The 26,711-nt window shown below is 39.1% G+C and overlaps 1 protein-coding gene across 3 annotated transcripts in view; it reads right to left on the reverse strand.

The window, feature by feature from the left end:
* The window catches only part of RFTN1 (raftlin, lipid raft linker 1), a 98,081-nt gene that overhangs the window by 8,728 nt on the left and 62,642 nt on the right, over positions 1–26,711 (reverse strand). For all 3 annotated transcript variants that reach the window (XM_027639142.1, XM_027639140.1, XM_027639141.1), the window contains exons 5-7: positions 23,107–23,527; positions 18,394–18,597; positions 9,482–9,597 (exon numbers count right to left, since the gene is read on the reverse strand). In XM_027639142.1, the coding sequence (XP_027494943.1) occupies positions 9,482–9,597; positions 18,394–18,597; positions 23,107–23,527 (741 nt within the window). The remainder of the gene's footprint in view (positions 1–9,481; positions 9,598–18,393; positions 18,598–23,106; positions 23,528–26,711) is intronic.

Below are 26,711 nucleotides of genomic sequence, written 5' to 3' on the forward strand. Positions count from 1 at the left end.
CGCTTACACAGGTTTCATGTGCACGTAAGGAGTTTTAACTGCCAATTCTCAACACTGGGGAAGGCACAACAGTTTTGCAGCTCCAAAAAATCCATTTATTCTGCAGTAATGAAATAGTCATTTGATCAGAACTAATCCAAATCCTGCTGTAGTCATTTCAAGGTATTTTAGTGAATTCCAATCTCAGCTATTCCTTTCTTCTAACAAATGTAATTTAGGTCACTTGGTATCTTTATCACTGAATGGCTGCCCGACTATACCTATTAAAAACCTGATCATGACTACAAATGCAAATAGCTGAAGAAGCTGTATTACTCCTGCTTAAAAGGAGAATGTTTAAAAGCTCTACCCCAGAAAGCGCATGCAAGAGAACACTACTAATGTTACTTCTGATTTCTGTGCAGAGGCTTTTGGGGACTTAGAGAAATACTGCTACTTTACAATATCATCATGTACAGACTGGAATTTGTAACTCCAGGAGAGGAAAGAGACACCTTGCAAGAGGGGTGCAATACCACGTGGCCCTTAACTCGTCCTCTGAAGCGATCAGGACTCATCATGCAGCAGTGATAATGCTAGATTCAAAGTCTCCTTTGACTCCAATTTCCCTCTGTAAGATGGATATTTCTGCCCTCTTTCCAGTTTTTAAAAAGTGTCCAAAGGTAACACAAAAATTACAACATATCTAGACACCTTATAAGAGATAATGTCTCAAGAAAACATACTAATAACATGCTGAGATTTATGAGATTGGTCAACAACGCCTTCAAAAAATAAACATGAAAATATGCAACATGATCATTAAGAATAAGGTCAGAGCATCCACCATCGCAAGCCTGCCATGAGGTGCCACATAAAAGGACCTGACTAAAACATTCCCTTCATCAAACAGTGTTTGCAGAGGAAAAACCAGAAGGAGCTCACTCATTTAGAGGGTGGAAGACTAGCAGGTCAGGAAAGACTGGCACAGCAGACCTTGTTTGTGCCCCGAGCAACATCTTATGTTGCAAAGAGGATTTCTGTTTTGAATTCATTGCCTAAGGTGGGTGATTAGCAGGGAGAACCTTCTCCTTGCATCAGGATGCGCAACAAATGTCAGAAATCAGAGAGTGATTACAGCAATGAGGGAGGACATCAATACCACGCAGAGCTCATTTGACTGTTGTAGAAGCCAAATTATTTCAGGGACACGCCATCACTCCTGCCACAGCCCACTGTCCCTGCAGGCTCTGAGCAGCGAGACAAGGCTGGCTTTGGACCTGACTTGTCAGGATTAAGCATCATCTGCAGCAGGTGATGGTGTATTTCACAATCCAATGGTGCAGAAAGGAAACAAGCAGGTAAGCACATTCAAAAGGGTGAAGTTATCAGAAAATACATTTAAGATTAAAGTCAATTAGGCCTAAAGAAATGGGTTTTTTGAATCTGGAAATTAAAAAAAAACACAAATGCCCATTGAAAGAGTTCTGTACAGACGTTACAAAAAGGTGAACTCTTACTCCTCCTGTGTGCTGGTGCTCCTCTGAGCTCCACATACCCTTCAACAAGCCCTCTCCGACTTTGCACGACACTTCCTTCGCTGGAGTCAGTCACTGCACTTCTTCCCCAGGTCCCTGGGGAATAAACTACTCCTAATAATTGCCTGAGTTTGAAGATGACAGACAAGAGAAAGGAGTCACTCCAGAATAAACAGGTGTAATCCACATGGGCTTCAAGCTCCTTACTTGCAAGTACAGATAACTGAAGCTTTCTGTAAGACCACAAGAAAACGACTTCTCCCTCCCACTCCTGAATCATCGGTTGTAATCCTATCCCATGACTGGAATTTGTGTGCCAGCAGGAGTCACAGTTATAGAGACCTTTAATTGCTGTCATATTAAATGCTTTCCAAAGCAAAAATGCTTCTAAAGAAACAATACACTCGGGGACGGGTGCAGAGGAAAAGAGTCATCTTGTATTTGCTTTATATTTAATACAGTAATTATTTTATCTACTATTATTAGAGACAATGGAAATATAATTTCAAACATACTGTTCCATCAGATTAAAGTGTGATGCTCTTTCTAGCTAGCAAATACTGGATTTGAACACCAGCAGAAGCAGGAAAAAAGTGCCAGAGCTCTCCTGAAAAAGAAGTGTTCAAATAATGCGTCTCAAACTGGGAGACATTTCATTCAGTGAAAGGGTGGAAAATTTTAATTAACTTGCTTCCCACTCTCCTGTGGATGATAAGTAATCTCTGATCACACTTTGAGTGTCAAGAAGCCAGAGCATATTGAGCTAGGATTTTCCCTTGACTTGCATCACATGAAAAGAATTCTTTTTATTTGTAGTTGTATTGTTTGTTTTCAGCATTTTTGCCTTTCACAGTTCCTTCTGCTCATTAGGAAAAAAAAAAAAGATTAAAAAAAAAGATAAGAATAATATCTAGGGCAAGCCACACAAACAACTGCATTAACAATTTTTCTTTTCTTTCCCCCCGCTACTGAAGCAATTTTAACCACAGTAAGGTAATAAACAAGACAACTACTAAGCTCTTGTGAGACAGAAGTTCTTTAGAAATCATTCTTTCCTGGGCTAAGTGATTTAGTTACAAGGCAGCTACAGATTGTCACTATTTAATATTTTTTCCAACATGGATTAAAGATTGGAAGATTGAAAATCCCATTAAATAAATCTTAATAAAACCTTTATCAGCAAATCCTAACAGACTGCAAACCAAGATCTACTGACAGATGGCAAAGAGGATGGGAAGTAAAAAACACAAGTTGCTTTGAAAGTGTAACCTACTGTTTGTTGCAGAAAATGGGCACTGCATTCAAACCCAGCTCCTTACAAAAAACAGAGGGGAGAGTCCAGGAGGGTGGCAACATGCACCCTCCGCCAAGGCTGGTTACCAGTCCCCAGCACTGCCAAAGCCAAAGCTTTTCTGTCCTACGGCACTGAAGGGTGGAAGAGGAAGTGGCAAAAGTACAACTTGCACCTTAGTGGAAAAGAGAAAAATAAAATGAGAGAAATTGAATATGCAGGCCGTGTGAGAATGACCCCGTAAAAGTGTGCTGCAAATGTTTTATGTTTGTAGTAACACGGCTGACAGGAAGACTAAATACAAGCTCTACATTTGCGAATGATTTGCCTTTTTCCTTTTCAAGACTCCTTCCAAAAGGTAATTTCTGCTAACAATGTAACACTATTGAACTGTTAAAAACATTTATCGGAAGCAAAAGAGAAGTTTCAAAAATGCTTCAGCAATAAAGTTGGACTATGTTCCTCTAGTATTGAGCTGCTCCTACATTTCCATGTGTAATACTCCATAGCACCTTGTTAGCAGACACTTGCTACACAGCCATTAGCTGTAGGGCAGAGGGGTGTGGGGTGGCTGCTGCACCCTTAGAAACCACCAGTGGCTTTTGGCAGCAGATGGGTCACTGACCAACACAGAGTAGCTGCCAGATGGGGACCTTAGTGAAATGGTAACAGAGTAAAAGAGTAATAAATAAATCCACAGACAGGCTTTTTCCTCACTATTCTAGGCATATGCAATTCAGAGTTATTTATGATTACTAATATCTATGTGAATTCATGCAATGTAAAATATTTTAGAGAATATAATAAGGCTGTAACACTAAATGGGGCAGCATCCTGATAACACAGTTTTCCTGCACTTCAGATGTACCCAGTCACAAATTCAATACACACATAGACTGCTGAGTAGCATTCACAGCTGGCTCCACATCTAGGGTAAAACAAAAAATAACCAAAAATCCTTCTTTGCCCACAAAGCTCACTTCTCTCACTGAATTCTGTGGATACAAATCCTACTTTCTAGCATACACATAAACTAAGAAAAACATCTGAGTGCTCCTGATATTGCCTGCACCTGTAACACAGAAGTACCTTTGCACAGCAACACAATCCTGCATTTATAGAAGCACAGAGTCAGTGGCCAAAGCTGCACAAGGTGAATGTGTTGACACAGAGGGTTCTCCACGCACGAGAAACATGGAAACATCCTATGTAATGTGTTAAACTCATCACTGCACAGGCAACGTACACACAATAGGACAACTCCACATTACTGTCCGTGGAACACATGAAATAAATGTGATTTAGCAGCCCATCAGTACATTTTCCTAAATAACTCCGGCGTTTTTACTTTCACAATTCCTGCAACACTTGTGTACCTTAAAGGGAGAGTTGATCTTACCATTTGTCCATGAACTGTTTTGGGGAAAAAAACCCAACATAGAAAAACACTACCTGAGAACCTGGGTACTCCAAGGTGCTGTACCACACACAGATGAATCATTCCCATGCAGCTTACCCAACATAATTTCCTTTGATTACAATTTATTCTCAAACAAAATGTGGCTTTTGCCAAAAGGCTTTGTGCACCACTCCACCATTATGGAACATTTCTATGTGAGCAAAACAGCTGAAGCCCAAACCCTCCACTACCACCAGTTCAAGGCAGCAGGAACACAAACATTGGCACTGCCCTTCTACATGCAGGCTGTGTATGCAATTTATGGGGTCCCACTACTGCCTGGCTAAAGGGGATCTGCTGGGGAAAAAAAACTTGATTTGTGTCCTGTGTGGTTTTATAGGAAGCGTACAAGAGAACTGAAACACTTTTTCTCAGCTTGTTCTTAAGTGGGAAGTTCAGAGCTCATATGCTCACTTTTTCCTGAAAAATTTTATGGGTGAGCAGAGAACTAATTCTTATCTCTGATCTTGTCACAAACCTAAGAACACTGTGACAGATAGGAAAGGAGTTTTTTTAATTCATACTGTTTTAAATCCTGTGCTTTTCAGGCTGTTTACTTTAAGTGCCCTTTATTCACATGGAAGGAGCAATTGCCTTGTTAGGTGTTCAGTACTGCCAGCATCACAAGAAACTGTCTGGGGAGTTCCAAGTTCATACTTCCAGATTTTATTACTAAATTTATCATCAAAACCAATGAAAGATTAGCCTTTGGTTTTTAATCCTGTATAGATTATATGTCTGCTGAGCTCAGCAGACATATATAGGTACATATACATATATATGTATATATGCTGCTTTCATATCTTACATAAAAGAATGAAAGAAGAATTATAAAAACCTTTGGAAGATAACAGGCTCCTGAAGGTTTTTGTTCAGCTTTTCTTAAAAAGCAACAAGGGGCACATTGCTGAAATATTATGCCCAGGCAATATATATGTCCTTTGAGTGGTAAAGAGGGTCACACACAAGACTCTCCTGGGCTTTTCATGTCCATCGCCATCAGCTCCTTGGCTGACCCGGTCATGCCTTTCTCCCGTGGCCAGAGACAGCAAAACATAGCTTAGCTGACATATGACCTAAATAAGATTTACAGACAAATCAAATCCTCATTTTCAGAGAATTTGTTTCAAGGCTTACATTAAGGCAACTTGCAACCTAGGCTCAGCAGAGATAAATTTTTAAATCTTTTGGTATGTCACTCTTTAAAAGGTTTACCATGTCTACGGTGGAGACTGACCCCATTCAAGTCTGCCAGGGAAATGGCAATACCACAACATATTTGAGATACATCAAAGGTATGGTACAGCAGCAAATACAAAGTGAAGAATCACCAGCTGAAGATTTTCAATGAGAAAATACTTGTAAATTAAGGATATTATTTCCAAAATGAACACTGCTTCAGAGGTAGAACAATTGCAAAATCTAAAATAAATGTTATAACACTCAATTTTACAGCCAGTATTAGCTACTTTGTCTTAGGTAATGGGGGAGAGAAGGCGACAAATTTAGAGTTGGGGAGAGACAAATCATGCAGGCTCTGATTAATCAGAACTGTCTACCCACATTTGCCTACACAAGCAGAATTAAAACCATCAAACAAGTTTTAGGGTTAGATCTCAGAGACTGCAGTGGAAATAATACGTCCTGACATTTTTAGAGTTAAAGGGATAAGGATGAATGCAGTATTTTGTCATAACAAGTCCTGTGGTCATTTGTAGAGGATATCAGAGCTCTACTTTGAGAAGAAAGAGTTAAATTACTCAGAGCTATTACATCCTGTCTGCTGCTTGGCGGGACCACATACTGTGACAGCTGCGAGCTTTACATCCTCTACAAACTGACATTTTACACACATACTGAGTGCATCACACTGTTCAGCTTGTTTTATCTATTAGCCTTAGCAATTAAAAAGGCAGCCCTTTCTCTGCTAAGAGGTGTGCCAACCCCTCTATTTTGTGTTCATGGTTAAACAGCAAACCTTTACCTTTCCATTTAGAAATATTCTCTTTCTAAAGGGTGTAGATATTTGCTACGTATTCCTTTTTAAAAAAGCTTTCTTTTGTTGTGGCTGGGATTCTTTTGTTTCTTCTTAATTGGGATACAGCACAATAAATTTATATTCAGTTCCGACCACATCTGAACAACTCCACAGCTCATCCAGATAATCAAATCTGATACAAATTTAAAATAAGGATCCATTATACACGTTTATGTCATGCTGCCCATCACAGCTTCTTCCATTGCTTTAGTACAAATGAAAACAACAAATGTAAACGGTTAATCTGGATCAGAGCTGAACCTATACCTCCCCAAAAAAAGAAATTCTACATTAGTGAGTCATTCCACTGCTCCATAACTACCCCCATGACAATTATACTTTGAAGCACTCATAACAGAAAGAAAGCCTTGGCTGGGTCTCGGACATCTTCTGTCACTAGTGAACTCTGTCTTCTTCCCCATTTTACAGTCCCTTCCTCTGCACTGCATTATTCCATGGTTATGGTAAATAAAGGTGAATTTCAACAGGGTTTACACAGAGGTAACTTGGTTTTTGGGTACAACACTGTGCAAGTGCCTACAGATCCCCCAGCTTCCAGCCTTACTTTCATCAATTCGATGACTTTACCTACCTATACCTATTATGTCTCAGAAAGCTTGAGGCATGAAACATCCCGGCAGTTATTTAAATCTCAGGAGGAGAAAACAGAGGTGGTCAGCTCTGCTCTTTCTCTAAATAGGTACAAGCTTTGCAAGAGTTCCCTAATGCCTCAACATCTTTCCTTCAGTAAGTTTTTTCTTTTCTATATTCTTCCACTTTCGGTTTGGTGGGCACCATATTCATAATGTCCACAAATGAGCCACACTACATCTGAAAAGAGCAAAATTGCCAGGGAACACCCAGCATCCAAATTTTTAATTACAACAGAGGATAATCTGACCACACCGACAAGCTGTGTATATGCTGTAAGTCAGTTTCTGAAGTTGCACATCCCAAATCTTATGTCTGGAACAGGAGATTCTCTGCATTAGCCCTCATATAGACATGATGTGTAGCAGTGCAGCATCTCTTGACACACCAGATGGCATTGGGAGGTTGATTCCCTAATCTGTTGACCAGCTGTGTCTCCAGTATGGAATAGCTAGAATTGAAAGCAGATGATACTCCATCTACCAGGGCTATAACACTTTAAATGGCCCTGCAAAAAATACTCTTCTGCTGTGTCCTAGAGTTGTGGCCAGCACTCTGCCATCTCAGGATCCCCATTAGCAGACGTCCTTGTCATGTAGCTTGACACAAACTTCCCGGTGTCCACGAAGAGCAACCCAAAAGGTGTGTAGGGGCCATTATGACTAACTTTGATGTGATATCCTACTGAGACAGAGAATCTTTCAGTGGTTGTCTGAGAGCCAAACTGGTTTGGGCCAAGAATCCATTCATAGCTCGGAAAGCTTTCTCCAACATGGCTATAAGTGACAGCTAAGGAAAAGTAATATATATTAGGTCAACCATGCAGGATAACTGCCCCAAATATTTTGTGTACTTCCTCTCAGCACATCTGGTTTAGTTTCTACTGAAAGAAATCCAGTTTGTACAGATCTGCTGCATAAATAATTACCTGAATTATCTCCTTTTTGCTTGCTTTGCACCTGGCCCTGACTAGTGCCATGTGGCAGTCCTTAGCTCTTGTACTGAAAGAAATGGCAAACAATTCCTGTTACATGTTTCCCATGATTTAGGAAGCCTCTACCTATTCCATTCCCTGGAACTCTTCTCTTTTCCAGGCTGAAAGGACACACCCATGAAGAGTCTTCCTAATATGGAAGCTGTCTGTATCATGGATTATCCCCACTGTTCTTCTCTGAAAAATTACAGTGCTAACACAACCTTCTGAAACAAGGTGCTGTCAAACACAGCTTACACAGTAGTATGTAGCAGTATATGTTTGCTGTTTCACCCTCTATTCATTTCCTAACAGTTTTAAACATATGGTTAACATTAATGCTTCTTAACATTTGCCTTCTTGATCAGCCCTGACCTAATGCACTCATGGAACCATCTGTCATTATCTCAAAACCTTGTTCCTGAGTGGCAACACCATAATTTGACCCTAAAAATGAAAAAGAATTTACAGTCAAGTCTGTCATGACTAACATTTAATGCAATATAGGAATCATGTTTTCAGATGCCCATCAGCAACAAGAAAAGTTGCTATTAATGTATTATACTGTTCTACAAGTTGTTTCTAGCTGTTACTATATGGCCATTTCTAGCTACATTGCAAAGTCATTATCTACTAACAAAAGTCTTAATCCTAGTCTCCTGGAATTTTACACACTTAATCTAGCATCTGTCCCATTTTCCTTTAATCCAGTCTTATGGCATGTGTATGCCCAAAGGATGGATTGTCTGTCTCAGGATTTTACACCATTTACAGTATATTCCAAGTGATAACATCAGGTATTGTCTTTATAGATACATAATATCTATTTTTAGCAGACAATTAATAAAATAAACAAAAAAAAACCCTTCTAAGAGTTACACAACTTCTTCTTTTCCCCTATGTTCTTTTTGCTTCAAGTCACAAAGAATTTAAGCCCAGCTTTTCAAATATCTATCTGTGTATCAAATTTGTGGTGGGAGATTGGTACTGACCAATCTGATCTAAACAATGTTTCTACTGATCTGAGTGGGCACCTGGATCCGTAGAAAGCCAAGCCACGACAAACATAGTTTGTTTATAGGGACCTATCCAAAATGCACAGTTCTTTCAGCATAAGGAGGTCAGACAGAAACCAAGGCAGTTATCTGTGCACTCCTGCTGCAGCTCAGCCTACCTAAAGGGCTGCCTTCTTTAGAACTGCAATGCTACAGTGACTGGTGTGATCATGTTGCCCTGGCAACCAATGGAGATGCTCTTTACAGATCTAGCAGACATCTGTAATTTTGGGACAGATAGCCCTGAGTTTCATTGCTCACCACTGCTGACATTTCCTGTCCCCCCCCAAAAAAGCATGAAGATTATCAAAATCAGAAGTGCACTGTACAAAACTAAAGTGTGGTTAACTGGCATTACTGCTATGTTCCATCCCTTTACCTCAGTTGCGTGTCTGATACTGTTGGAGCACAGATCAGCACATGAGAGTCTGCCACGCAGTCTTAGAGTGTTTTGATTTACAAAAAAAAAAATCAAAGAAGAAAGATTGTACACATACCTTCAAGACAGTCCACTGCTCTACCACAATTGCGTCATAGCCCTGCATGGTTTTACTGTCTTCCACAGGAACATCTTCAAAGAGAAATACTCCATCCATTGTCCCGTGTAAAGACTCTGTGAAAACACGGGATTGATTGAAAGCTTTATGGAAGGCATTCCTTGTGTAGTGAGGCATCTGAATTTATTAATAACATATTCTTCCAAGGATGTTACTAAAATGTTCACAGACGTTCTCTAATAGTCCAGCTCTATTAACCTTTAGCAGTTTTTAAGAGCAATACTACTCTCTAATACCAAACCTTGCTGTCCACTCTGTTATTCCACAGTTTGTCACCAAAAACCACAGCTCTCCTATACTGAGCAGGCAAAATTAATTCAGTCCTCAATTTAGCAGTACAGCTCACCTACTTGAAGTTATAAACGCACTAAACACCATGTATTAAGTCAGTGTGTTATTTTCAAGGGTTGTTCAAAGTATACTGATTTGTATTTATGATATTTATTATATATATGACTATATCTATTCATTCACAGAAGTCAAAACCCTGCTCATGGATCAGCCACTGCATCTCAGTGAGCTAAATGGACTAAGGATGATCTGGCATATCTGAACAGTGTGAAAGAAAAGATACATTCATAACTATTTAATCAATTTATGAAGGCATTTTGACCATCTGGTTTAGTGCTTCTCTATTCTCATTTGCATTCCCAACACATTCAGCCTTTTTTCAGACAACACATACCACTAAAGTTACTCGAGCAGCACTTTCTCCTTCAACTTAACTGAATACTCCATAATCAGCTCCCATACGCAAGACCTCACGTTTTGTCAGCTCTGTGATGTAACAGAATCAGAATAACTGAAAAAACACACCTACCTTTCTTTGTTAAAATAAGCTAATTGATGAAGCAACAGAATTATATTTAGAAAAGCTGTAAATAAGCAGGACTGTATTCTTTATAAACAGAGAAAACTCTTCTCACGTTGTCACAAAGCATCTTTGTCAGCCTTTTTAGTATGAATAATATATTTACCCTGTATGACTGATCATAAAGACCTTGCTTATGCCCTCCCCAGGTTTTGTCTTTTGAATTATAATTTCCTTACATTTTTAGGAAAACTATGTTCCTTGCACTGGTAGGATACATGTTTTTGAAATGCAGTCACACATGCCAAAAGGACAGATTCCTGAACTGATAGGAATCTTCTGGATAAGCCTGCTTAGGTGTTTCATCGGGTCCTCCTGATTTCCTGCTGGATGTTATGAGGTCAAGAAATGCCAGCAGGAAAGCATTGCTGCCTCCAAGGGAAAACATACATCAAACTCAGAAACGATTTTCACAAAAGAGGCAAAGAAGAGGATTGAGGCTTCTTATCTCTTGCAGACAGAATCTCAGTCAACATCTTCTGATGTCATTACATGATCTAAATCCAATTTATTATCTGGAAATAACAAATTTGTTGTGGGCAAAGCCCACAACTGACCAGATTCCTACATTTGGAGGAATACGTCTACACACACGCACTGTAGCAAGACTCTTGCTGCAGGTGTCAAGCCCCCCTGCTGCTACTTGCACTGTCCCCCACTCTCTTTTGCTGCAGTTGCAGTCAAGTCACTAAGTTGCAAGTGAGGAGATGCAAATACTTGTCTCTAAATTAACACAGTATATTTATTTGTAGTTCAGTTGTGAGGGAAAAAAATTCTAAACCAATTACTAGAGATTCTCCTTGAGATTGTGTTGGGAGACTGAAAGAAGAAAAACACTGTCTAGTTTCACACTGTCTTCGCAGGTAGGTTTCCTGCAACTCTATTTAGAATAAAGAGAGGCGAAGACTCCTCACCACTACAGCAAGCCAGTATTACACATTGCTCCAAGGAGGATGAGCTGGACTACAAAGCAGTAACTCCTGTCATATAGGCAGATTTCTCATCCAAGTAAAGAGAACAGACATTTTTGTTGGGAAATAACAGGCCAGATCACTAAGTAGCTGGGTTACAGGTCTGAAAACACAGGCAGAGCAAGTTTGCTATGGGTACAAGCTTTAATTATCATATTCCATTCAAAAAAGGCACTTTTTTGAATGAAAACTAGACCTGACATTGCAAAGAGGGAACTTCTGTGCAGTGTATCACATTCCAACACCCAAACCCATACCCAAATCTATTTCGGGATGCACAGTGTACAAAAAACCCTTTAATTTCCAAAGCAGGGATGACAGGACAGCATCTAAGACTGAAAGCAGAAACCCATAGATCCCTACTAGACACAGACATCCAGATCTTGCCAGGGGGAGCTTTATACAGCACCAGTGCACTGCTCCTGTGTTGTGGATTCTCTTAATGAAATTCGGTGTCACACTGTTGGCACAACTGCAGCTTGAGCTCACCCCACGCATTTGCCAGCTAATTAATAAGCGATCAAAACACAATCAGCATGTGTGTGTTTACACTCCCTCATAAATCATCCTTTGTGGTTTATTCTGCTGCACATTCCACTCATGCAATTCACAGCTTCCACATATGTGAATATCACGGCACATATGTAATGTTTTAGAAACTAATAGCTGAGCTTGTGAGACCCTACAGGCAGCAGACACTTCCACTGTGACAGTGCTGGGTTTATGGCTGGACTCATGATTTTAAAAGTCTTTTCCAACCTAAATGATTCTATGACTTTGCTTCCTTGTTGAATGTACAGTGATTACTCTTGAAGGCTACATCCGTCAATCCTGCAATCCATGGATTTTATTTTTTTTTGCTAGGAAAGAAACCTATAGCAAATAAGAAGACTGTGAGGGAGGAAACGATGAGGGAGAGACAGCTGCTGTAAATGTAAAGAGCACTGTCTGTTCAACAGAGCGATGCTGGTGAAAAACTCTGTAAAAGAAACCGGTTGATGATGCTCAAGATTTTCCCTCTTAACCATAATCAACCTCCTCTCTATTTGTCATGCCACAGTGTTTTAAACTTCCATGCCATGAAAGCACACCTTCCAGTTCTCACACCTTGGCTGTACAACTTCCCTTTTACAGGTCATCTACTACTCTGGAGAGAAAAGGGGAGGTAAAGAAAACAATAATTGGATCATTAAGTTCTTTGCATGTGAAGCATTTGGGATGCAGAGAATAATTGGGGGAAAGGAAAAAGCTGCAGAAAGTAAGTTAACAGGGTCATATTTGGAGAAAAGGCATGCATAACCCACACTATGCTGTCAGGATCAGCAGGAATATCAGGGAAACTTAACACAGAGGTGTGGAAAGACAAGAAGATGGACAGATGCACTGAGTCTGCCTGCAGTATTTTATCACACAGGTACTCTAGATCTAAAAGTAACTTCATTCTATACACACATGTTCTAGAGCTGCCCCACTAGGTAAGGTGCACATGATCTAATAGTTTTATAGAATCATAGAATAATTCAGGTGGATGAGGACCTCAGGAGTTCTACAGTCCAACCTCCTTCTCAAAGCAGGTTTCATACAAGTACAGACCAGACTGTTCATGGGTTTATCTAGTTGCATTTTCAAAATCTTCAAGGACGGAGATGGCACAATTTCCTAAGCAGCTTCTTCCGGAGAGTGACTTTTTTCATGATGAGAAAGTGGAGTTTTATATCCAAAAAGGACCTCTCTTATTTCAATTTGTGTACATTTTTCCTAATCCTCCTACCACACACCACAGTCAAGAGCCTGGATCCACCTTTTTGATAGTCTCCTCCCAGGCACTGCCAGGTCCCCCAAAGCTGTCCCTTCTTTAGGCTGAACCAATCCAGCTCCTTCAGTCTTCCCTAACAGGACAAGTGCTCCAGCCACTGACTGTCTCTGTTTTGCTGACTCTCTGCTAAACTAGCTCTGGTTTGTCAATATCTTCCTTGACCTCTTTGAAAGAGGACCCAAACCCATGTGTTCTACATGCAACCTAATGAGCACCAAGCAGAAGAGAACAGTCACTGTCTTCTATCTACTGGCTACATTCTTGTTGTTACAGCCTGGTATGCTGCTGCCTTCTCTGCTGCCAGGGCATACTGCTGGTTCACCTTCAGCTTGCTGACTGCTAACTTCACCCTGGACCTTTCCATAGAGCTGCTACCCAGCCAGGCAGCCCCCTACCTGGATTAGTGAAAAGGCAGTGTCCCTTCCCAGAGGCAAGACATTTGTCCTCATGGAATTTCAGAAAGCTCCTGCTGGCATGTTTTTCCAGCCTGCCCAGGTCTGTCTGGACAACAGCCCAGTCCTCAAGCACATCAGCTGTACCCCTGAGTATGGGACCATCCACAAATGTGACACAAGCAAGACTCGTTGCCTCTTCTGCATAACTGATAAAATTGTTAAACACAACAGGTCCCAGGACAGATCTCTCTGGTACTCCACTTGTTATTCCAGGTAAAGTGTGACCTATTATCCATGACCCTCTGAGTCTAACCATGCAATCAGTCTTTACCCATCTAGGTTGCACAGTCCTAACTTGGATACAAAAATATTGTGGGAGCCATAGTAAAATTTCCTTAATGAATTCACCCAAAATGACATCTAGTGCTTTCTCTTCATCCACAAATCCAGTCATTTTATCACAGAAGACAATCAGCTTCAAGTATGTTTTACTCTTATTAAATCCATGCTGACTGTTCCCAATCACTGTCTTCTTCTTCATGTGTCCAGACACATTCCAAGAGGACCGACTCAGTGATCCAACCAGAAATTAAGTGAGGCTGACCACCCTGTAGGTCCCTGGTTTGTCCTTTCAGTCTTTCTTTTAAACATGGGTGCAACCTTTGCCTTTCTCAAGTGTTAAAAACCTCCCCTGATCTCTATGATCTCCCAAAGATGACCAAGGGTGTCCTTGTTATAACACCAACCAGCTCTCCCAGAACTCTTAGATGTAGTTTAGTCTCAGAAACTGAGGCACTCTATACTGATCTTCATCCACTGCTGCTGGTCCTGCAACTTCCTTGAACCTTGCCTCGAAACTCAGATGCCTGAAGACTGTGTCTGTGAAGACTAAGGCAAAGGAAGCACCAATGTATCTTATCTCTTTTGCATATCCTGATGTAGGATGAGGTGGATTGTAACACAAATCCTACTGACTATATAGGTCTAGGCCTAGATCCCCATTGATTATAATGGCACTTTGGGCTGACAACTCATACATAGATACCTGTAGGACAGATGCCTATATTTATTCAGCAGAAGGTTACCCAACCTGTCTACAAAGATCAGCCATCTAAAGCTTTAAATAGTGAGTTGGTTTTTCCAGTTTCCACTGTTTCTCATGCAAGGTATTTCCTGATTCTGATGCAGCTGTATTCTCCTTTGGTAATCTCTTTTTTAACAATATTTAGCTCCTGAAACTTCGCTTAAGTTAAAAAAGTCCTTAGGGCTTTCAAATTCTAGTTCATTTGCAGTAGGGCAGTAAGGAATGCCAATAAATCAAAGCATTTTTACTTACTTTGCCATTTGTAGTATCATTTCTCAATCTCTAATCTTGAACTTCACTCTTTCTTGAAGAAAAGGCTCCAAAAATAAAGGTTGCAATCACTGTCCTTCTGAAAATGTTCCATTACCACTGCATTTTTTATTAAGGCATCCTACTGTGTGCAAAAAGCTATTTTCACTGGCTTGTATAAATATTTGATGTAGCTCGGTTGACAAAAAGCTATTTTGATGTTCTTGCTTCTGATTTCCAAGAAGTATATGGGGAAAGATTACTTACTTTACCATGACAGCTGTCCTAGTGGGTGACAATTTCCCCCTTGTTGTCCTTAAACTACAAATTCCCCTTACCTAGGAAACTAACCTTTAGGCTGCTGTTGCTCTCAATAACGAAAAAACTAGCTCTCTGTGGCTTTATGTGGCAAGTGACCTGACTGTTGGCCTTTGTTTCAGATTTGCATTCCTCCCTCCCTCCTTCTGAATCTTTTCACCTTCAGTACACGCAGAGAAAATAATTCCATATGGACGACAGCAATCCCAGCCACTTCAGTGGCTAAGGTGACGATAATCGGTCAAACGCATCACTGGCTCATCTTTGTCAGAGGCAGTGCGAGTATAACAGAGACCATCAATCTGGCCCTCTTAAAAACCTGACTACTTTCCCCTGCCAAGCAACTCACGTTTTCTTTCATTTGCTTTGTGTTTAAGTACTGTCAATGTTTCCTGGTTGGTTGGCTGGCTTTTTCTAAGTTTGAAAGGCAGAAAATTCACAGACAGGATAGTGAAACAAATACAAGAATGCCGGGCATTTAAAGACGTTCAAAACAACTAAAGACAAATAGGTTTGTGATTACTCTATTAAGGTATCAAAATACAACCTTGAAGAGGTTTGACTCTTCTTGCCTTCTCACACTGCTGATTGGAGACTTGTAGTCACAGGAAAGGAGACCCCACCTGCTACTTCCTTTCCATTTGACAATAATCTGTAGCTTGCTGCTACATTCTCCACTTCTCACTAGAAGAGGGTAAGGGTGAATTCCTATGATCACTTTAGATCATTAGGCAGGACTAGCTTACATCTGGGTCTACAGGCAGGATTACCAATTACAGTCGGATGAAAATCACCAGCAAGTAACTGAATTGCAAATTCAAATAAATAACTGTTATCTGTCAGCATAAGAACATTCAAGAACCAAGCATACTGCTGTTTCTGACTTACTAGCAAAATGTGAATACATTTAATATATGGTGTAACTCTTTATGGTTTACATATTGAGGTTTGTAATTGTGTTATATTTCTGTTTATAATTATCTGCTACAATAAGCAAAAAGAAACAATTGTTATCAGTGAACTTTAAAACTCTTTTAAAGACTAATTATTAAACTGTTAGCAGAAGGAAGAAACAGATTTATGACTGCTGACAATCTGGAAATCTTCACTTCATTGGGTATTCCAAGGACAAGGGGGAAAAGAAGAAGATAATAACCCTGCTTGTAAGTCTAATAAGAAAAATAATGAATTCATACTTTAAGCCAAAAAGAAAATCAGCCCCCAGAACAAAGAAATGTGATATAACCAATTAAAGAAAGTATGCTGATATTACCTTAATTTGGAAGAGGATTAATCAGTGAATAAGACTAGCTATGAAGAGCAAGATAGGCTGCAAGGAGCTGAGAAGCCCTCAGCCCCCACTTCTTCCCTCCTCCTTACCCTGCGTTGTTTGATACTGATTGGCATATGAATGAAAAAGGTATTCCATTTCTCTGCAGCATAAGAAAAAATTAGGATTTAAATGATAAAACATTTAACTGCTACTGATAGTAACTCACAGATGTTCTTAGTAATGTTCTTCTAATAGCATAATACACTTTCAGAAACCTTGTTCCAGCTTTTTGATTTTGAAACCTGTTCTTCTTGTGACTGTAAAACGCTAACAAAAATGTTTACTAATTTTTCACCTTCAATCTCTAATCTGACTTAATCCTGAATCTGTCCACTTCTACATAATTTGTTGTCCTGTTTGCATTGAAACTTTAGTGTCATCATTCAAGCCTACTTCATCTATGTTCACAGGCAGTTATCCAGCAATCCTCATTCTGGTATCCAAGTACATTAACTCCCCCCAGGCCTCCATTATGTAAATGAACTCCAGAAGTTTAAATAACTGAAAAAATGCTGTGTTTAAATCATTTTAGAGTTCACTGATAAGCAGATTTTATTTAAAAAACCACATTGAGCCTGATAGAGTCAATTAGGTTTGCCTCTGTGAGTCGCAATTTATATAAAGAAAGTAAATGACCATTTGTTTTTAAGCAAGTTAACTAGCAATTACAGGCTTTCCAGGAAGCTGTGTGAAAGCATTCCATCAGCTGAACTTTAGACCTTCCTTTTTTTGATACTTGTTTGTAAAATGAAAAATTAGGATTGCCTGTTAATTTCCTGATTGACTTTTACCAGAACTGACTCATATTACTGTGTTTTATCATGGGTCCTGAAGTTCTGACCAGCAGCAAAATGGGAATAAGATGCTTGGAAGCAGTTCCTCTATAATTTTGAGGCACAAATCTTAGTAGCAATGTCCAAGCTCTGAGTTACCACATTCCTTTTGAAGAATGCAAAACAAACCAAAATTAGGTGAAAGATTCAGTCATAAGCACTTTAACCATGAAGTATACCAGTCACATAATTTTCCAGTAAAATTAATCCAGCTGTAACTTCAACATTTTTGTGTTTAAGTACTTCTCTTCAGTTGTTCTCATGGTTCCTTGGTTATGTCTCTTGGACCCTTACTATGCACCAAAGTCTGTCTTTGTACAGCAGGCTTATCTTCAAAACCATGGTGGCCACAAATATAGTACAGACTGGCTACAAGTATTAGGCTGGACTTAGTGCCACATTTTCACAACATGCAAAAATCTGGGGGGTTTTAATCTTTTTATATTAAGACCAATATTTATCCATCACTCTAGCTAGGATAAAACAACAATAGGAGACAATTTCGTAAAACATGGTGCCATCAGGGGGGAAAGGGCCTCTGCAGGAACTGGGAGTAACTGACCACTTGCTGGCCAGATAAAACTCAAGAGTCCTTATGCTGACCTGAAATCAGATCCAGATGCAGTGTGTGGCCAGACAGCTAAGAGGAAAGTCACTCTTCTATTTATGTCATCTGCTTTAGAATCTTATTAGTTTAATTCACTTTACTTGCTACTGTTTATTAACTCTCTATATTTCCACAATTACAAGATCATCTCTAGTATTGTATTATAAAATACCATACAAGATCTGTTTTCCTTATTCAAATGCCAAAATATTTTCTGTGCTTTCATTCCATTTCACTGAAAGAGGCTAATCTAAAACAAATCTTCCCCAAGCCTATATTAAAGCATCTCCCAAATATCTTCTCTTCAAAGATAATGACCTCTATTAGAGGAAAAGGAAAATAATTACAGCATAATGCTTACTGTAATTTCCATACCATTTACCATTCCAAGGCTGAAGATGCCGTTTACCAATGAGCCTCCTTTCCTGAAGTGATCTGTCATGTGCTCCAGCCAATTTGCTTCTAAGCTGTTGACAGTCTGCCCATTCCTGGAGATCCTCATAGGGATAGTCACTGTGTAATATTGGCTGCACTTTTGTGGGGTTTTTGGCTTGTTGAAGAGAGCGAAGATCTCTGCTTCTACCAAAGAGTGAAAAAAATGGAGTAATGCAACAACCGTATCATAAAATTTCAGCTGAAACAATATAACCCACTGTTTGCCTTTGCCTAATCACACTGTGCAACTGCAAAAAGTTCTTTGAGATGAGGTTATCTCCTTAATACATTTTTGCAGTAGAGTCCCAAAACCTAATACAGTATTTTGTTTGCTGTTATAGTATTTGTTACTCACAATGGATTCACTGTTGATAATAAAACATTTAGAGACAGTAATACCTGAGTACTAATGCAACACTCCCCTACAGGAGCTATCAATTCAAATATGAAATCTTACTGCAAATTTAGGAGGAATTGCAGTCTGTAAACCATAGCCATTAAAGTATTAAATAGCTTGGGTTTGATAACACCATGTCATGGAACCAGCCAACAGCAGTCTCATTTCAAGAAAATGCAATGAATCATTCACATAGAGACCATGCTAGCTGGTTCACTGATTTACTCTGGGTCTGAGCCAAGGTGTGACATTAACACAACAGCAAATGAAAGTGGAATTGTGAAGGGTCTCACAAATGAGAACATCTTCTAGACTCCTCTCCATATCTCCTCTAGTATATCATAGAAGCAGTCACTGTAGGCAAAAGAGTCATTGCTGACAGCAAAGCTGAGCTTTCACAGCCCTAAAGTGAAATCAAGTTTAAATGCAGATACTCCTTCTCAGAAGGGTGCAACTGTCAGTAAAATAACTAATAAAAAATTGGGCACATTATTACTTATTACTGGACAAGGAAATAAATGGTAAAACTTCTATCGACTTCCAAATACCAAAAATTCTCCCAAAATATATTAATATAAAAGGTAAAGACATTATAAGAAATTCCTTCATTCAATAAGCTCCTCTTGTTTCCAAGCTATTATAGTCTAACCTCAAGTAAAAGAAAGAGATGTCAAGACAAAGGTTACAACTGCTCTCTAACAAACGTCACTGAGCAAGAAGCAGTGTGTAAATTGAAAAAGATACCAGAAGGGAGATGCTCAGAAACAGGCTGGCAGCACTTGAAGAGAAGAGCTGGAAGCTCACAATGCAACCAACATGAAAAGAGATCTAAGGATCACAGACATAAACCATAACTCAAATAGAGTAAAAAGGAATAAATGTTAATGTGAGTCGTCTTGTTGTTTACTTGTTTAGAAAGAAATTATGATAAACCCAACTCAGAAGAGCAGACACAGAAAGTTCCTCTGATCGTTTCCTCTGATTCTGACCCCCAGAACAGACTCATGTTGGAAAGGGAGATTTTCCTTTTGTGTATTAAGACACTAATACAAGAAGCTTGACATGACCCAACAATGTGTGCTCACAGGCCTGAGAGCCAACCCTATCCTGGACTGCATCCAAAGCAGCGTGGCCAGCAGGTCGAGGGAGGTGATTCTGCCCCTCTACTCCACTCTGGTGAGATCCCACCTGGAGTGCTGAATCCAGTTCTGGGGTCCCCGGCACAGGAAAGGCATGAACCTGTTGGAGTGAGCCCAGAGGAGGACCACCAAGGTGATTATGGGGATGGGGTACCTCTCCTATAAGGAAAGGCTCAGAGAGTTGGGGCTGTTCAGCCTGGAGAAGAGAAAGCTCTGGGGAGACCTTAGAGCACCTTCCAGTACCTAAAGGGACCTACAAGAGAGCTGGAGAGGGACTTTGCACACGGGAATGGAGTGATAGGACAAGCAATGATGGTTTTAAACTGAGAGAGGGCAGAGTTAGATTACATATTAGGAAGAAATTCTTCATGGCAAAGGTGGTGAGGCATTGGAACAGGCTGCTCAAGGAAGTTGTGGCTGCCCCATCCCTAGAAGTTGGATGGGTCCCTGGGCAACCTGGTCTACTGGAAAGTGTCCCTGCCTATGGCAGGGGCTTGAATATATGATAAAGTCCCTTCCAATCCAAACTATTCCATGATTATACTAACAACAGGAAATCATAGAATTGAAAATCTGTAGGGAGATGGTAGGTTGGATTTGACACTGGGTTGTTACCAACATGCATTTAAAATGTGTGGGAGTCTTTCCGTGTCGACTTGGTTTGTCACTGCATAATACACCAGTCTAACCCAAGTCACTACTGACAATAGTTTTCACCTGAAAACCTGAATCCTGAATCCTCCAGCATGGACAAAGACCTTCTAGGTAACACAGTACTTTTGGACATACTGTTGAATATCTGTGCCTTGCTCACAGGCAAATATTTTTCAACATGCTTTGAAGAGCCCTTTAGTAACAGGGAAAGAGAACGAGCACTACAAAACATTCAGGAATAAAGTGAAGATGCATAAAAATAACATTTAAAAAATGTTAATTAAAAAAACCCACAAAAATTAAGAACAAATTTAAGATCCCACAAATACTAAGAAATATTAACTTTTTTTCCTGAAGTTTAACATAGGGAAGAAGGAGTTTAAGAGTGGTAACCTCCTACGGAACACGTAGGGAAAAAAAAAAGCAAACCACCACCTGATGCTTTCAATCTTCATGTTCCCAAGGAAGGATGGAGAACTCGTGCCAAAAGTTGAAATACATTTTCCATGGGAGGAAAAGGGAGTGCTGTAATAACAAAAATTCATGCAAGAGTAATAAAGAAATCAGCAGTGTTGTACAGGATTTGGGAAAATCCTACTGTAGATGAGCTGTCACATAAAACTGCCTTCTCAGACCTTCAGTCTTGGAAATTATTTGCATAACTCACCAATTAAAAAAATAAATGAAAAATAAACAAAGCACACACAGAAAGAAAGATAATTGAGGAAACTAAATGCATTTTTAAAATAAACCCTCTTATCTGGCAAATCAGCTGCTATAATAAAATCCTGGTGTGTTCCAGACAAAAGCTGGAAAGACTGAAAGTAATCCTCTTCACATTATGCAGAAATACAGTGAACATGGTTACTTGTAGCAAAAGAATTTAAATGTTCAGTATGGAGAAGAACAGCATCAAAAAGATGATTAAACTTCCTAAGTTAACTCTCATAGCATATATAAAAAGAGAAAGAACTGGTCTGATTAGACTTGGAGATAACTAATTTTTAACTATAAAACTAAGAGAGGTTTTTATGTGTAAGATTCTAGTGTTGGGATGATCAACCCTTAAGGGTGTAAACTAGAAGAAATTGTTCAAACAATAGCTGTGTTTTTATCAAATCTGGGTGTCCCCTTGCCCAACAAAAACTGAAGAAAGTATGGTGAAAGGTTACTAGAGCATGATCCAAATTTGATGGTGAAAAGCTGATTACACCAAACTGCACCGGAAACCAAGACAATAGTCCAAGGAGAGTACAATGCAAAGTCATTCTTGGTCCTACATACACAATTCCCACAGGGGTAGAATTGTTTGACTGAATCTATGTAAGACTTAAAGAATAGGGATAAATTAAAGTCAAGGACAGTACCAGCTTTAGAAATTCCATCTACATTCCCATTGAAGAGATTTGTAGCTCATAAGGAAATTAAGGAAAACGTAAGAGAAATCAGCGTAAACACGGTTTTCTTGGATTTAAACAAATATAGGAAAGAAAAGTATTTTGAGGTTTAAACTGGAAATGAGGAAAGAACCTTTTTTTGATACCTTTTTTTATTTTCTAAATTACTCTGGTGTACATCTTGTTCTGAACTACAGTTCTTGCTACAGAAGTAACCCCTGAGCATCAAACACCTTATGGAAGCTATTTTGGGACCTCAGATGAAACTTGTGGTCTTTGATGGCATTAAATGACATTTAAAAAGTGGAAAGCATGCCCGAGAAGAAAAATATGTCAAAGAAATGAGAGAAAAAACCCTAGTATGCGGAGAAAAATCTTAAAAAGAAAAAAAAAGGAGAGAAAGAATTGGAAGACAAATTATTAGGAGCCCCATTACCAAGACGATCTTTATTATGAATTAGCCAATGTAATCATCAACAAAAATAACTGCTGATTTCCAGTAATTACAATTCTGACTGTAGCACTGACCCCCAGCCTGACAATAGAATACTAGGAGACTTCAGGGTCCAGATCACATATATTCCTGCTGTTCCTGACATGGTTTAATTCCAGCTATGTTCACCTGCTACAAAGGGGCTAACTGTGATAAGGCTTTGTGACTTATTCCTTCTATTGCTGCAAAACCTTGTCAGGCAGATTAGCAGGGCTTTTTACTCAAACAGACAAAAAGGACACAAAGATCAAGAGCTCTCAGGGTATAGCAACAAATAGAGAGATGAACCAATTCAGCCAAACAGACAAAAATAAGTCTTTACACTCAGGCATACATATGGGCCATAACAAAGCTGCACCTGCTTATATCATCTCTGCCATCTGAGTTATGCTCAGTTGTTGTGAACTGTGTAACCATGCTGAAATCAGGTTAAGTGGCTCATTTGGGGCATCTTTTCTTCACTATCACAGTGGTAATGTCCCCCCTGCATCCCCACCCCCTAAAGGAGCTGGGAACATAATTGAGGCAATTTTAACTTGGCTTTTATGTAGGAGAGGTCACTACAATACTTACTGCCAGTAAGCGGTTTTAAACATCGTGCTGGTGTTTCATTCTCTGCTAGTCCATTCATCTTGTCTGCTGCTCCTCTTACACTCAGGTTCGCGTGTTGAAACTGTTCCTCGTTTCCCTTCGCAGACTTGAGATTCAGCTCTTCAGCAGCCCGTCCTTCACCTCTACAGCCCTCTCTGGATGTGGCACATTGGTCAGCACTTTCCTCATTCTGTGTTGAAGTACTGCATCCATTAATGCCATCTATTTTCTCGCCATCCGGTGAAGCATGATCCTCAGGGTAATTTGAAACATTTTTATCTTTTGATTGCACAGAGTTGTTACTGGCAGGTGTCAGGGAGGCGCTGACAAGACAGTTCTTTTGGGAATGGTACTGAGGTATAATTCCAACAAATTTCAAGCCTTGACTTGCAGCATCTTGAATCTACAAGTTGAAGAAGATTAGATTTTTAACTGTCAAGCTGTCTTAGCTAAATAGAAACACAGAAAATAACACCCTTCAAGGCAGCAAGCATGTCATTTTGCTACTTTTGTCCACTACCACAAGAAATTGTCATGTTGCATTTACAAAAAAAGTTATTCTAAAGAAGCGGAATGAAAAGACCCCTACACCATCTGAAATAATGTGAAAATGGAGGGGGAAAAAAGGGGGGAAAAGAGAGAGAAAATGCCTACATATTTCTTCACAAGAGATAAAAATATCTGTTTGAAAAGCTTATTTATTACAAATTACTCAAAGTGGTATTTCTTACAAAAAGAATTTTAGTATCATTCTCAATAAGTCAGAGACTTATTATTACATCGGCTGTATTAGGTGTGTGATTATGACATTTATGCAAGGAAAGGATTATTAATTAACTGTGCTATATGCACCATTATAACAACAGTTGTTGTTTGTCCTATTTTGGATTGAGAAACAAATGGCAGACTTTCACATAATGAGTAAATAAAAGCAAAGCTATATTAATATACCATTTTTGGGAAGATACAGAACTCAGAATAGAAAATGGTATTGTGACATAAGCTAAGAAGAAGGAAGAAAGAGGAAACTAAGAGGCTCTATCGCTAATCCTTTACACTTCAAGTAAAGAAGGAAAAGGAAGGAATCAAATCACAAAAAATCCTAAGAAAAAACACATTGGCCTAGTAGTAATGACAGTTAGACAAAGTCAGAATTAACTAACGAAGGTTTGAGATGAAGCAGAAAGAGAAATCTCTGTCAGTCAGACTCAGCACTACGGATGCACCATCCACTCCAGTCACCAGCCTCACACCCCTCAAACCCAGGAGAAGCTGCAGTGCGAGACAGACTTCTGTGAAAACATATGAGTGTCTACTGCTTCATTTATCAAAATCAATCACTGAAATTAAAAGGTTTCCATGTAATGTATACTCTTCGTATAATGCAAAGTCTAAATACACATATATGTTTCAAAAATAAATGCCTCGAGAATGGAGAAATTATTTCACTTTCTCTGCACACTATGTAATTCAAGAGAGTTAAAGTGTTTTGATTATTCTTCTATGCTCAATTTAGTATCAAGCTAGGAGAAACAGGTCAGTGAGGGGGTTTTTCAATAGAAAGTAAAGAGGAAGAATTTTGTAAAACTTTTTTTTTTCTTTTTAATTTAAGAGGAAGCTTGTTTGCATCTTTTCTATTCAGATTTTTTTTTTTTAATGAATCATTTACTTCCTGGTAACGTGTTACCTGATCAACAACAAGAACTTCCTCTTTCAAACTACTATTATATTTTCCATGTTAAATTAACTCTTGATTTCATGATCACAGGAACTTAAAATAGAGGTCTCCAGGAAACAAGGCAATGGTCTTCACAGATGTTTAGCCTGGAAAACATGGGATGCTGACTTAACTAAAGCTCATTGCTAAAGAGGACAATAATCTCTAAGAGGACAATAAAAACACCACTGGCAGTGTCCTGATCAAATGAGTATCTGTCTACAAAGAAAGTTAGCATGTAACTTGCTCAGGAAGGTTTAAGTGAATGTCAGTAACAGATGCATTCATAATATGCTTAATGGCCCAGACTCTCCATTGTAACTTGATTAATACTTTTTTATATAGTCAATGATAGAGTTACAAATTCATTTCATCTCTTATCACTCATCTACAGACACAACTCTACATTTGTTTAGTAGGTTGCAGGGCAGCTAATTAAAGAAATTTAACTAGTATGCGACTGTTAAAGTGTTTGGGGATAGTATATACATAGTAATTTTACTGGTCCTGGTCAATAAAGACTGCTTGTCAATCTATACCAGATTCCCACGCTGTGGTTTGGACAAGAACAGCTTTTACAGATATTGCAGCAATGCTTTACAGTCTTGGCTTACTCAAAAAAAAAAATGTGTTTGTTCTAAGGAATACCTGATGCTGAGGTGTTTCTTCTGAGGCTCTTGTTCTGAGAATGGAAATGGGAGGAACTAAGAGCTGAATTGTAGTCTAAGCTGTATTATCCTTACAGTTTAGCAGAAAAACTGGAAAAAGTCTGTAGCCCTTTCCCAACAAGTTAATAGACAGTATACAGAACACAAAATCTTATTTAAACATGTATTTCAAATTTTCTCAATTACATATGGTGGATCCAAGCACCTCATTATTTTCAATAAAGTCAGTTTATCAGGAAATGCTACATCAACAGTGTGATGTATGCTGCAGAACAGCAGAGTGATGTATCAGCAGACACAGTCTCTCCCTTCAACTTTCTACAAAACCATGAAGAGGCTAGCTCTCACCAGAAAGTATAAAGCCTGAGCCTGAACATTTTCAAACTAGAAAGACAATTCATTTTTTCAGCATCCTGTTGAGAGCTTAAATAGTACAAAATTTTAGTTGTCTTCACATCCAAACTGAATTATGCCATCCAGTACAAATTCACGTTTCCTGTTTCCTGTATTTCAAATATTGAATATTTGAATTATAAAAAAAAACCAAAAAAACAAACCAAAACGAACCCAAACCTCAGCAACTGGAGAGGTTGTGCCCAGGAGCTATGCAGGACAGAAGGACTGTTCCTAGCAGGTACCTGTGGTTTTTGAACTCTGAGGCATTCTGTGCTGGTACACACAGATAGATATGTCGCTTCCAGCCTTTTGGGAAATTATGCCAGCAGATGCAGTGTTGGGAATCGGTAAGAGGGCAGTGCATGGGAGAAAGCAGGGATAAAGCTGCATTGAATGGGAAGAACATGATGCTACTCAGATAGGATCACCCAGGATATATTCCAGATTAGATAAACAACACAATTACCTCTCTTTATGTGCCAGTTTAGAGCACTAACAAAGAGTACTAAGAAAGGCCTGTCTTACTGCATTGTATGACTAAATGCGAGGAAAAAACATAAAGACAACAACTGCATCTCTACCACTTTTCATATCAGATAAGAAGCTAGATTAAAAATGCCCTTACACAAGGTGATCCATACTAATTTCAAATGTTTTACTGACATTTTTTGTACTTTAAATATACTACATACTTGCCCTTTACATCTTTGGAAATTGTGAAAAGGGAAATTCCAACAAAATTGAAAATAAAAAAATAATCTTTGCTTCTTTCCCCAGATAGGAACAGAAACATTTTTATTGCCTCA

Source organism: Corapipo altera, unplaced genomic scaffold, assembly GCF_003945725.1.
Source record: "Corapipo altera isolate COAL_440 unplaced genomic scaffold, ASM394572v1 44, whole genome shotgun sequence".
Lineage (NCBI taxonomy): Eukaryota > Metazoa > Chordata > Aves > Passeriformes > Pipridae > Corapipo > Corapipo altera.